Source organism: Meriones unguiculatus, chromosome 15 (assembly GCF_030254825.1).
Source record: "Meriones unguiculatus strain TT.TT164.6M chromosome 15, Bangor_MerUng_6.1, whole genome shotgun sequence".
Taxonomy (NCBI): Eukaryota; Metazoa; Chordata; class Mammalia; order Rodentia; family Muridae; genus Meriones; species Meriones unguiculatus.
In genome coordinates this window covers 16,602,942-16,616,956 of record NC_083362.1, presented here as the reverse complement: position 1 = coordinate 16,616,956, position 14,015 = coordinate 16,602,942, and the positions used below count along the sequence as shown (strand labels likewise).

Here is a 14,015-nt window from a genome sequence, read left to right as displayed (position 1 = left end):
TCTCTGTGAGCATGCTTAGAGAGGCTGAATAGAATGTTCTTCACATGTGTTTGGCAACATGGGAATCTCCACAGAAAAGCCCAGCTGCCAAAACGACCCACCCATACTTGGCTACGAGCAGTTTGGTTAAGATGATGGCTGTCTTTCTGGGTCTGGGTTACCTCATATAGTTGATCTTTTCCAGATCCATCCATTTGCCTGCAAATTTCATGATGTCCTTGTTTCTAGTAGCTGAATAGTATCATTCCATTGTGCAAATGTACCATAATTTCTGTATCCATTCTTTGGTTCAGGGACATCTGGGTTGTTTCCGGTCTCTGGCTATACGAATGAAACTGCGATGAACATAGTTGAGTGTATGTCCTTGTTGCATGGCAGAACATCTTTGGGATATATGCCCAGAAGTGGTAGAAAGACACACATGGTATATATTCACTAATAAGCGGATATTAGCCATATAACACAGGATAGCCATACTACAATCCACAGACCTAAAGAAGCTAAATAACAAGGAGGACCATAAGGAGGATGCTTAATTCTCATTCAGAATGGTAAATAGAATAGACACCAGCAGTTGAAGAGAGGGAAGAGGACCGGTGCGTACCACAGATGCCCTCTGAAAGACTCCCCCCAGCAGGAGCTCAGAGCAGATGCTAAGACTCACTGCCAAACTGTGGGCAGAGCTCAGGGAGTCGCACGCATAAGAAGTACTCCACACGGTGTTTACCAGGCCCTGGGTCTTAGTGCTGGAAGGAGGATTCAGCGGTTGCTGCGGCTGTCCTTCTGAACATGGTGTCAGTTATCTCTGCCCCACAGGTGATGCAGCTGATGATCCTCCTTCTCAGGGCGTTTGCAAGGAAGGAACCTTTTCGGAAGTGAAGTTCCAGTTCCTCTATTGGTTCCCAGATTGACAAGAGCATTTGAGTGGCCTTTCACTATTTTTCTCTTTGCTGAAGTCCATTATTCTCGTGTTTTGTAATTTGATTGACAGATAACAAATGAGTGCTTTTTCTTGTTGAGATGAGCTGTTCTTGAGGTAATTGCCCGTAACACCAAGTCACAGAGCCCTGGTGTCACAAAGAGAACTGGGAGGCCAGACGTGACTTTAGTGACAGATAGTGTCTCAGGAGCTAATGCTAATGTGAACAAAATTAGAGAAGAGATGTTATTAATAAAACAAGCCCCTTCTTCTCTCAAGAAGTATGCAGGAGAGAAACATAGCCTTCTCAGTATATCAACAAAACACTTTTTAGTATGGAGAAAAGTATAGAGGTGATAAGATAATTTGCTATTGGAATTTGTTCAAGTCATTCACACCCAATGGGCTTAAAAGAACTCTTGCTTTCTCTCCTCCCATGAAGTTAGTGGCACTGTTGCATCAGTGGACATGCCTTGCCAGGTCATTCCTCATTGTAGCTGGCAGGGTTCATTCCAGGGAGAGACTGGTGATTACTTTTCTCCCCTGTGGGATGAAAGCTCTCCAGGAGGGAAGAAATTTCCATGTCAGAACTAGTTTGGCTTGTCCACGTTCTGTGACTCGAGCATGTGGTGTCTTCAGCAATAGAATTTTACCAAAAACATTGTCCAGAATTCTCAGAGAAATAATATTAAAACAAAAGAACTCCTGCTGAGAGTTTGGTACTACTGCTTTGGTGGTTGCTTGGCCAGAAAACCTGGTAGTAGCAATGGAATTTAGTTAATTTTGATGAGCTACTTATTTATAAGAAAATATAATTCATGACTATGCTTTTTTTTTGTATTTCACTTAAAATGTAAAATTGGAGTTTATATGTAAGACAAACTTGTGTTGTGATGTCCTTGAACTGCATGCTGTGAATCTCTAATTATGTCAGAAATTACTTTCTTACCCCTGCGTTTTACTCATTAATATCCTACATACTTAGTTTTTAACAGAGTCTTGGCACAATAATTACATAATCATTCAATAAGTAGAAACATTATGGTCAAATACTAATTATCTACTTAAATGAAACAAAGCAAAACCTAGTTCACAACTTACCATAAAATGTTATTTCATATGGTACAAAACCAAATATACGCTTAAAACTGTAACTGAGCGTGAGCCACTTCTCAGGTTTTCTGTGGGAAGGGATTGGTGCTCCACTGTCTGGTAACGTTGCTTCGGCCTCTGAGCGCCAGCCTCCATGGCTGCTGTGTGCAGACGCTTCAGGAGCAGGTCGGGGCTCAGTATACTTCAGGTTACTGGGTGTGCCCCAGGCCTGTGCAGTCCTCCCCAGCCTAGCTTTGGAGCCTCCAAAACTCTAGGCTTCAGCAGTAAATCATTCACTGAGGGTGCTCTGGAATGTGACCACTATTCTGTCCCAGTGCACTTTGGAATCTAACATAGTCCCTCTGGTGACACAAAATCTTGGCAATGGGATTGTCTGAGTGTTTGTGGCCAGAGAAGAGCCAGGGAAAAGCAAAATCTGTGGCAGCAAGCACCGAGAGGGTACAAATTAGTTGTGAAGTTCATCTAAGTCTGTTGAACAGCCCTCTCCAGGCTCCACACTGGTAGGATGTCTGGTGTTCTTTGTAGATTTTTGTGACTGGTGTTTTCATTCATCTGCTCCTGTCCATGGGTATGGAATACCAATGGGTCAGCGAATACAGGGCTGCAAGGTAGGCCCTCATGTCCTGCTGCATAGACATACCGGTAAGCCTACAGGAGTTAGAGGCGTTCTCAGGACTGTAGCACCTGCTGTATCTTAAAATAATATTTAAGACAAATGTGTCTCCTGCTGGGCAATTTATAAGTGAAATGGTTTATAGATTTTGTGCTTTATCATCTTTATTTCTTTCTGTACCCTTCGTTTTGCTCTGTTAGGTATCTCTTAATGAATGGCTGGTTATGTGTGTGAAAACGAAGATGTGTAGGAGACACATGTATGACGACTTTCAGATGTGGCTGAGCAAACAAAAGCTAGATCACTAGCGTTAATGGGGAGATGGTTCCTGTCTGCCTGTTCTGTCGGTGTTTGTGCAGCTAACACATTTTCTAGGAAAATTAAACATTTTAGAGGAGAGTATTCACTAGTGACTTCGTGAGCAAGGTCAGCCCTGTCCTCTTTGAAACACTAGTTTCTTTGGAGGCAATGTGATGTGAGCCGTGATGGAAGATCAGGAGTCATGCGGAGCTGCAAGGTCTGCCACATGGCAGTGTGTGGCCTTTCCGCACCCCGTGACACAGTCTTAGGAGGGGCTGGCGAGGGAGGGAAGCTAGGACGCGAGCGCTTCCGTGGAGAACGCCTTCAGTGTTGGAGAACCGGAAGATCCACAGGACAAGGGAGGAAGGCATCAGATAGCATGTATGAATCGTTGCGTTTGACACCACCCTGTAAACTGAAGTGTGCTGTGCTCCAGTGCGCTTGCACGGATGTCAAAGACTGCCGAGACTGCAGTTCACGTTCGATTTACGCTAAGAATGACACGTTCTTGCAGAGATTGACGGAAGGCACTTTTATAGTTTTAATTTCCCTTTGTTTGACTGAGTCCCCATCAAAACTTTTTTTCTTAATAGCATTTATCATAAGATTATGGGCTTTCTACGTAGACTCACTATAATTAGATTCCTTTTTATCCCAGAACCAGGTTTCTTGAGCATAGCAACAAGCACCTTCTCTCTTATAAAATGTGTGTGGGCCTTGTGAGCTTTGCATATATAATCATACAAGTTACTATGATTTCCTGATCTAAAATGAAGTCAGATTTTTATTTGAAGTTAATTATGCCTAAATTGCAAAGACAAGTTATGTTCTTTTCACTCAACACAATGAACCAGGGACCGGAGCATTAGAGTACTGATTCTTTTAGGTGACTAAAACAATATTTATATGTCATTTGGGGGACATAGAAAATGTTTAATATGCATCTTAAAGTGAAGCATTGGCAGACAATTTGCTCTTAGAAAGTGCTTCTCTTGCTGCATGTGAACTGTGTGGTATTTGTTGCGAGGAAATGCCACTCTGAGGGTTCTCTCAGGATGGTCCTTTGCATCAGTCCCTGGATATTTTCTTTTGTTGTTGCTGCATTGATTTGTTTTTCTGTGTAGCCCTGGCTGTCCTGGAACTTGCTCTGTGAGTTCAGGCTGGCCTCGAACTTAGGTATCCGACTGCCTCTGTCTCCTAAGTACTGGAGTTAAAGGTGTGCATGACCACTGCCAGGCTTCGCTAAGTATCGTCTATGGCTGAGGAAGCCTTACGAAGAGTGTTAGAGAAAGAAAAGTACTTTGAGATGGCAGTGTTGACACAGCTGTCTTTGCAGGTACCTCGTGGTCTACAATCCCTTTGAACAAGAACGGGACTCAGTGGTATCCGTCTGTGTGAACTCTGCCTCCGTGAAGGTGTTGACCGATTCAGGAAATCCTGTGGAGGCTCAAGTCAGTGCAGTCTGGAATGATGAGAAATCTATTTCACAAACAGCCTATGAGGTATGTGATGGCCACAGAACTAAAAGAGACTATAAAGGAGGTGAAAGAACAAGAAGAGAAAAGCAGAGTCCAGGTACATAGCTTGTGCCTACATAGTAACCCAGAACACGCCCGGTGAGCCATCATGTTGGAGTGAAATCCAATACCAAAGGATGGAACTCAGTGGCTAAGTGACACTAACGGAAAAATATTAGTGTTTTTAGAAGGTAACATTTTGCTAGTGGGATGTGTGTATCACTTTAAGTCTGCATATTTTAACTAGATTCTAAAATAATAAACTAATAAATGTTTAAATGTTTATATCTAACTCAATGATAATTATACACAGAGAATTGAGATCAATGACACTATTGATACTAGTAATGTTGGTTAGTTGTCACTTTTCACAACTGTAGACTTAATACATCATAGGAAGGAGACTTAACTGAGATCATTAAAATATCTTTTTTGGAGATTTAATTATGGAACACAGGACTTAACCAATAGAGAGTATGTGTATACCTCTGTGTGTCTGTGTGTATGTGTCTTGCTGTCCGTCTGTCTCTGTATGTGTCAGATAAATAGTTTTTAGATGAGTCCCACATCACTAGTAATATTAAGCATTTGGAGTCTGGAGGTGGTTTAAAGCCTTATAGAGACAGTAATAAACCAGTAACTTAAGAGAGTTATGTCTGCTCTTTTAAAACCACGGCTGGTGCCTCGCAGAGAAGCACCGTCCCGCAAATAAATTGGGAAGTAGAGTCCAAGGGCAGGTCAGTTTTACAGGCAGCGGCCTGTCTCGAAAGTGAACCAGCTTTTCGCGCAGGGGCTCAGGGCGCCTCCTCCAGGTCCTGCTCAGTGTGTGCTCACAGCATGGTAACTGATGGCGGAGCTGACTGGAATGGTGTATGGCATATCTCAGAGCTACGCTTACCTCTTTAACACACGGAAGCACAACATCACAAAGGGACTTCCGACAGTTAGGAAGAAAACACGATTCACATTAAGTCCTTACCTTCCTGGAGAGCTTCTACCTCCAGGCATCTTTTGAGACTCTGTGGAACACTGGAAGGAGGGTCATATATTCATAGGAGGAATAGGAACATGAATGCTTTTTGGTCAGCCTTCCAACCTGAGGTCACTAGATTCCCGGACAGGCTGAGGTGTGAACAACCTGACTAAGCTCCTAAAGCATTTATAGGATAATAGTGTGTCCTTTTTCTAAGAATTTGATAGTTTGATGTTTTTGCCACAAATATAACTGCTGTACCTTTGGTAGATAGCTTTTCTCTATAATAATCCCCTCTCCTGCCTTTAAAGGTTTCTTTTCTAGCTCATATACCACCACTGGGACTGAAAGTGTATAAGCTCTTAGAATCACAGAGTTCAAGTTCACACCTGGCTGATTATTTCCTATATAACAATGATGGAGTAGTGGAGAACGGAATATTCCATGTGAAGAAAATGGTGTACGCGAAGGAAGCCATCGCTGTTGAGAACTCCTTCCTTGCACTTTGGTTTGACCGCTCCGGGCTCCTGGAGGTATGTTCTGAACAGCTGTGACAGCGTAGATCTTACTGTGTTCGCTGCACATCTCCCGGACTGTGCAGAGGGGGAGAGGCCTCTATGCAGGGCTGCAGCAGACACTCTGGGAGACAGGATGGATTAGCTGCTCTCTGCCTTCCCCAGCCACCTGCTGCTCACAGTGTGGTGTGCGGTGCTGCTGCTGGTTATCCATTAGGTAAGTGTGGGAGCTGAAAGTGTTTATTGAAACTTGGGAAAGCAGTTTAACAGAATAAAATAGCTGTTAGGTATAACGCAAAGTGAAGTTTCTTAGATTAATTCTGATTTTTAGTTTACTTTCATTATGTTTTCAAAACATACTGGCCCATGTATGCTGGCCATTATAAGTCTCCATCTGTAGAAGGGCCGAGAAGATAAGTCTGTTCTTTGTTCCTTGCTAAAGTATATTACAATATTTTGTTCCTATTTTAAGGGTTAAAAATCTGAGGCTAACTATAAAATTTTGGTACTAACCAAATATTTCACACATTAGAGGCTTGCTTTAACAAGGATGAGACTGTGTAGTCCAGGCTTGCCTGGAACTCATAATTAAGCCCAGGCTAACCTTAAACTAAAAACATAAAATGAAAGTAAATTTTAACTAACTAAACTAGCTAAACCTAACCTAAACTAAGCCTTAAACCTAAATCCTTCTGCTTTAGCCTTTCAAGTCACATGAGCACTTCTTCTGTGTGTGAGTGCGTTCCTTTTGTCCATGTGCGCACCTGGGTACCTGGTGCTGGAGGTGAGCAGGGCCGTCTGGTTCCCAAGAACTGGAGTTCCAGAAGGTAGCGAGCTGCCATGTGGGCACTGGGACAAAAGCCTAAGTCTTCTGCAAGAGCAGCAACTGCTCTTACCCCCCGGGCCATCTCTCTAAACCCAGCTGAGCATTTTCAACCCATCCTGGTAGATTTTGTTGTCTTTTTTCTTTTGAGCATATCCGCAGTCCCTGTTTTTAGTTTTGTCTTACTGCCTTTGTATATTTTGGCTCCCATTCTTAACTCAACCTTAATGATATTTTGGTAATGAATTGCTGTTTGTTTATAATCCTTAGAAAGTGAAAATGAAAGAAGACAATAAATACCATGAAATAAAGGTGCAGTTCCTGTGGTATGGAACCACAAATAAAAGAGACAGAAGTGGTGCCTACCTCTTCCTGCCTGACGGGCAAGGCCAGGTGAGTGTCGCTACAGAGCCTGATGGTGCGCATGCTTACTGGAACAGTGCTTGCCAAGGTCATAGATAGGCGGGCTCACTGGGTTATCCTTGGAGGCGGAGCCACTCTTGGCTGTGCAGTTATATTTATCCTTATTAAAGGTTGGTAGTTTATACCTGAAAGCTAGATGTGTCAGAGCTGGAATTCAGGTAGGAAGACACAAAGAATGAGTGTTCTCCACAGAGAAAGCTGCCCTAGACTTGGCTCGCAGCAGGTTCTGCTTAGCTGTGCCACGCTGTGTGTGTGGAGACGCAAAGTGCCTATCCCTGTGGGGAAAATGTTGTTCCCTGGATCACTTCTCTCTGTTCTGTAGGGATCTAATAAACCGTCTTTTCCTACTCCTGACTATAAAAGCAATACATAGAATCTGGCACAATTTGAAAACGTAGCTAATGTGCAGAAAACAGTGAAATTTATGGTAGTGTGCAGCCCCATGAAAATCACTGCCAATGTTTGGGCAAGACTTTAATCTTCTCTGAGCATACCCACAGCCCCCATCTTCAGTTTTGGCTTACTGCCTTTCGGGTTTCCTTCTTAACTCAATCTGACAGAATGTTCTTCGGAAGCATAATTCTGACACCGGCTCTTGAGTTTCAGAATCTCCACATGTTGTGGGTCCGCTTTGTCGCACTTCTTCACTAGAGTGACTTGTAATTGGATTTCTTTTGTTGTTATTTTCGTTTTTCAAGACAGGGTTTCTCTGTGTAACCTTGGCTGTCCTGGACTCGCTTTGCAGACCAGGCTGGCCTCGAACTCACTGAGATCCACCTGCCAATTGGCTTTCTTTGTAGCTTTTCTCGCAGTCCAGAGTATTTCCTGAGAAGCCGAGCAAAGGTGTTTTGGGTCAGTGTATGAAGCAAGGCAATAAGGGCTTGTGTATCTTACTGATGTTCTTGATTCTGGAAAGACTTTACAAAAGCTCATTCACAGCTATGTTTTTTGACTTTTCCCAAGCTCCGAGAATGATCCGTATCAAAAGTGCTTCCTGTAACAATGCCGTTTCCCATCGCCTAATGCCTTCATGTTTCCTCTACCCCAGGATGAGTTACTCTCCTTAATGTTCTGTTGCCCAGTGACTAGTCTTCTGAGAAAGTTATTTTTTCTCTTACAATTTAGAGAAGCTGCCCACTAAAATGACTAGATTTTTAGGGATTATATCGGTCACCCTAAGGTGATTTGTTTATGTTCGAGCCAGTGAAAGATTGCAAGTAAAGTTATAGTTTATGGGATCTGTTCCAGAACGGGCCAGGAATCTTGCTCAGGAGTTATTTGGATGTGTCACACATAATAGCTTTTTCCATTGGATAATTATTGTTTCAGAGTGTTTATTGTAATTTAATATTTTTTAAATTAAGACTGCATCTTGGTATGTTTGTAGCCCAGGCTGGCTTCAAACTCATGATCAACCTGCCTCAGCGTCCCACCATCACTATGGAATGTTATGTGTGGGTACTAGTAATTAAATTAACTATATGTAATAATTGATGAAACAGTTAGGAAAATATAAAGGACTAAGTAAACACATTGTAACATCAGGGAAGGAGATGGCTGGTTCTATCAAAGAGAGTCGGGCCCAGAAAACTTTGTCCCCAGTTCCATCCCCTCTACCCATTTTCTAGCTATATGTTAAATATGAAAAACAACTTTATAAGTGATACTTATTTTATTGGCTTCAGTCTGTTTTTCTGTGGACAAAGAGGTAAAGATCAGACAATTCTGAGAGTCTCTTACTGGTCAAGAGTGCTCCATTGAAAGCCTCGCTTTGTGCTCCTGTTGAGCTAAAATAAATAATACTTACAAATTTGCTCTCAAGTCACACAAACTGCGCTCTTATTTTCCTAATTTTCTTGATTGTAAATAATGAGAACTAAACCAGTGGTTTCCAAGATCATAAATGTGCTTTCTGTTCAGCCAGCTCTTTTCTGCCAGAGGGCAGAGGGTTTCTGCACTCAGGCTCACTTTGAGGAAATGGTTTCTGAGTCTTGCATCCTATTTGCTTAGTCCCACCATATGCCCATCTCATTGGCATTGGGACTTGGTCATAAGTGCTGTCCTGGGAGATGCTACTACTTAGCATGGCTTCATTTCCATTAAATAACTGTATGGACAATAGAAGACTATCAGAAACTGTTGTAAGTGAGGAGAATGCGTGTAGATTGTCTAAGGCCAATCAAATTGTAAGCACTTGCAAATAGGCTTTATAGTTTTTTGAAAGAAAAAAAAATTTTATCTTATGTCCATTGTTTATATCCTCTGTATTCTGACAAGTTATAAGACTTTCATGTACAGTTATGACTATTGAATTGTACGGATTTGTCATTTTACAAACTATTCCTAAACACTTCATTGGAAAGCTTAGAAACCAAAGGTGGTTGTCTTGTTTTGTTTTGTTTTGTTTTTTTCTAAAAATGTTCCTTTCTCCTCAGCCATATGTATCCCTGCGACAGCCCTCTGTCAGAGTGACGCGTGGAAGGATCTATTCAGAAATAACGAGCTTCTTTGATCATGTCACTCACAAAGTCCGACTGTACAATACACAGGGTAAGAAGACAGCACAGCTGTCACACGGGGTGATGAAGTCTTACTTTTCTTCCATTATTTGTTTTTAACAAAATCTCAGTTGTTCATTGTTACCAGTAAAGACTAAGGAGCCAGATGCTGGAGTACAAGCCTGCTAGCTCAGAGAAAGAGAAAGAGAAAGCACCCCGCTGACCTTCCTTCTCAGCTGAAGTCCCATGAGAAAAAGAAAAGCTCTCCTTCTCCATGCTGTCTCAAAACCCTCCCCTGAATGTCTTTCCCTTCTACTTCCTGACTTCCTCTTACTCTCTGTTTTTTTCATACATTCACGATCTGTCAACTGGTTGCTTGCTCTGCCTCTTGACCTACAGTTGATTAATCCTGTTGACACAGAAAACTCTTGGATTAAAGGTGTGTGCTAGAGCTGAGACACACCACAACTAGAAACAGGCTTTTCCAGTAAACAGCACAATATTGGGGTTCACAGTTGGATCAAATACCTTGAAGCACATTTTTTTTTTTACTGAACTATAAGTTGTTTTAGAGACAAAGTAATATTCTTAAGTTGACTTTGTATCTACAGTCTGAGTTCCAACGTCATATTTACATACAGATAGTGGGAATGATTCACATTCTCCAACTAGACATCCATCCTTCTACATCTCCTCCTTCCTCATTAGCAGTTGTCTTAGTCATGAAATTATCAACAATAAACCTTATTTTTAAGACCTAAAAGCAATTCAGTATTTAGGTTTTATAAAATAAAATAGCAGCATAGCTACTGTCTAGACCAGTGTCTGTGACATCAACTATCCTAGAGACAGTCTTTACAGATATGCCACTTGAAGTTGTCTTGCTGTTACCTAAGCTGAAAAAAAATAGGGAAGGAAAAATATTCCACCCATGACTTTTCATACAGGTAGGGAATAAGGAATACTACCACCTAAGAATAAACAGCTAACAAGCATGGATTGCTTTCAGGTTCTAGGGAAACAGCAGCAACATCACAGAATTTCTTAAACAACTAATATTCAATTTCTCGATTTCACAATTTAAACTTAATTTTGCAAGTATTTAATCATGTCACTTTATATTTCACTAGTTTTGCCTTTTCCTATGTTACTAGGCATCATCAATTTTTTTCTCCTAGGACTTCTTGGGAGTAATACAGTACATGTTCTAAGTAATCCATGGTTCCTGGGTTGAATCAGGAAGCCCTCTAGAGATGTAAAAGCTAGCTCTGGACCTGAACTCTTTGTGCTTATGTGTGACTCCCGTGTTATGTAGAATCGCTTTCCACCAGCCCTTTTTTTGAGTTTCCCAAACCTCCAGTAAGTCAGAACCATGAAGGAGGCAGGGTCTTTTTGGCCATTTTTACTAATTCACTCCTGAAAGGTCTGACATCACATTTTCGACTATTGCCAACTATTTCATGTTATAAGTGGGAAATAGCATCACACATAAAAATATGAGTTTTGTTTTACTTATAGACTTATAACCCTAGTTCCTTGAGAGGCTGAGTCAGGGGGATTGCCAGCTTGAACAAAGGCCTGGGTAAATTAGTGAGACCTTGTTTCAAAGTAAGAAAAGAAGACTAGGACCGTGCTGAGTAGAGTAGTGATTAACTAGCACATGTGAGATCCCAGGTTCAGTCCTCGGCATTGCTTTCTGTAAGAAAAGATGTTTTATTAACATATATTAATGTGTAAGTAAAAGGTTCTGTTTTTACTTTTCCACACTTCATATAATGTACTTTAGTCATATTCACCCCTTCTGTTTCTCCCTGTATCTTCTTTTCCTTTTATAAGAAGACTTCCCCTTGAGTACAGCCGCATAGACCTGTTTACCTTTGCTTTGCCTTAGTTGAATTTAGAGATAAGTTATTTCAGAATAATTCCTGGAACATCGCTTCTGAAATGTCTAACCTCACTGAAATATATTCCCTTAGCTGCTTTTGCTTTTACTTATTCCTTCCCATCTATGCCACTGCATCTCCTTAGCTTTCCTTGGGTTCTCCAAGGCCCAGGAAGTCCTGCTTCAGGATGGCCCTCATGTCCTGCCTTCATGTAAGGCAGACAGAGCTCCTCTGCTGCTAGTGGCTGTAGCTTTGCCTGCTGTCATAGACCAGCAGCCGATCTGGAAATTAATTGACTCTGACCCGCCTGTTTCCTTCTGCCAAGAAACTGTGCTCATCACAACTAAGTGGCTGTCATCTTTCCCATACCTTTCCGCTGTCCCTCTCCTGGACGCAGCCCTGTCCGGCCTGACTGGCAGCTCCACAGCAGAAGCTAGGGCCTCTGAGGTTCCACTGGCTTCTGGCTTCCAACCCGCAGCTCTTGCTGACTCTGGCAGTTGCTGGCTCTCTGTGGGAGTCCATTTCTTTTTGCTGGCTTGACTTCTCTCTCTTTTCCCTGCTTTATTTTGTCCTTTTATTTCACGGTGTTTCCTTCCTGGGTTGTTCTCCCTCTCCTTGCTCAGGTTCAGGTGCACAGATTTTAGAGATGCTGCCAGTGAGCGGATACCTCTCATTACCAAGCTGAACAGCCTTGTGCATCAGCAGCCTCTGGCATCTGGTTCCTGTCCCGGGCTCACCTTTCTCAGCATCTAATCTGTTCCCTGTAGTTGCTGGATAAATATGGAAGTCTGACCTCTAGGGAATAGAGGTACCTTTAAAATAAACTTTAGTTAGTTAAGCAATGGAGAGTATTCTGTTTTGGATACAAACGATATTGACAGATTTTCTTAAAAAAAAATGCAACATTTGTATTGCCTCTGGATTTCTCAATGAGTAGACTAAACTTGGGGTGACACATTTTTGTGCCAGTATTAGATTTTTGTAGCTCAAAAGCAGGAGGGTTTCGAAATGTGTTCGAAGTGACAGGTGAGGGAATATATGTGAAATTAACTGAGCGTGCTTTTCTGGGTGAGCTTTATTCTGGTCGTCTAGATTAGACCTGAAGTCAGCTGTACAGATTTGAAGTGACATATAAGTCTTGGATTCTCTTCAGCCCTGAACGTTCATATTCATTCTAATGTGGAAGTAGTTTGGTGGGAGATGAGACCTCTGAATCATCTACAAATCATATCCCCTCCTGTATCTGGATTTGACCTCCTTTCAATAAGTTTGCAACTTAGAAAAAGACAGCCACACCCAGGGGAGACCTAGCCTTTTCTCCTCTCTCTGTTGCCCATTCCCATTGGACTTCCTCTCCAGGGTTTCCTGAGGACTCCTTCTCTGGGTATTGGTTCATTGAGTTTTTTGTGAGGTCACTTAAGGCTTGTGGTGGGAATGTGGGGTCTGCAAGTGAATGGTATCTGGGGTTTAAAATGTGATGAAGTTTACAGATGTTTAGAAACACCCAGAAATTCTTGAATATGCTGCAGTTTGGCTTCCTGAGTAAATAAGGTTTCTAGATGCCTAATCACAGTGTAGTGGAGTCAAGTCAGTGTCTTCCAGGGAGAGAGGCCTGCAGGCAGTGTCTCTGTTTCTGTAGATTGACTCTTAGCTAATATTTCTTAAAATAACAAAAATACTCCTTCTCAGATTTAACTTCCTGAGCTGTTTCTATATATATGCTAATTCTGCCCTCCGTTTACTGGGTGAGTGTTAATGAATGAAACCTGTTTGTTACTGCTATCAAGTTTCTTTTGAGGTTAAATTTCATCAGTATTTTCTTTTTAACATCTATTTTATTTTGAATTGTGTGTGTGTGCGCGCACACGCATGTGAGCATTCATGTGCATGTACACGTGTGCATATGGTGCTGGTACTAGCAGAGGCCAGAAGAGGGTCTTGGATCCCCTGAACCTGCTGCGAACAACAGTTGGGTCCTCTGCAAGAGCAATGAGTTCTCACCTGAACCATCCCCCAGGCCCTTTATTAAGATTTTAAATTAACATACAAAGTAGTGGTTTTCCATATGGCATTTCATCATACAAGTGCCAAAGATATGGGGTAGGAAGTAAAAGGATTATTACTATCGTGTGCTCATGTGCGTATCACTGTTAGGTTGTTACCTGCTAATTTTAAAACATAATTTATTTCTTTAGCAACATTGACCGTCTCTTAACTGATAGCCTGTGTTAAGTGTTCAGTTTAATGAAACGGTCTTTCCAGAATCTGTAGACCTGCCCAGGTGTCCTCTCAGGCATCCTCTCAGGCGTCCATGTCTGTCCTTGTTTTGTGGCCCCTTCTACCCTAAAGAAACCTTTGTCAAAAACATAAATCAAATGCGTTCCAACTTTCACAGACCAAGTGGTCATTATTGATTGTGAAACCGAAACCAACTGTGT

At 41.9% G+C, this 14,015-nt stretch overlaps 1 protein-coding gene across 2 annotated transcripts in view; it reads left to right on the top strand.

The window, feature by feature from the left end:
• Positions 1 to 14,015, top strand: part of Man2a1 (mannosidase alpha class 2A member 1) — a 154,694-nt gene that overhangs the window by 106,910 nt on the left and 33,769 nt on the right. For both annotated transcript variants that reach the window (XM_021643630.2, XM_021643631.2), the window contains 4 exons: positions 4,282 to 4,447; positions 5,747 to 5,968; positions 7,044 to 7,166; positions 9,632 to 9,746. In XM_021643630.2, coding sequence (XP_021499305.1) covers positions 4,282 to 4,447; positions 5,747 to 5,968; positions 7,044 to 7,166; positions 9,632 to 9,746 — 626 coding nt within the window. The remainder of the gene's footprint in view (positions 1 to 4,281; positions 4,448 to 5,746; positions 5,969 to 7,043; positions 7,167 to 9,631; positions 9,747 to 14,015) is intronic.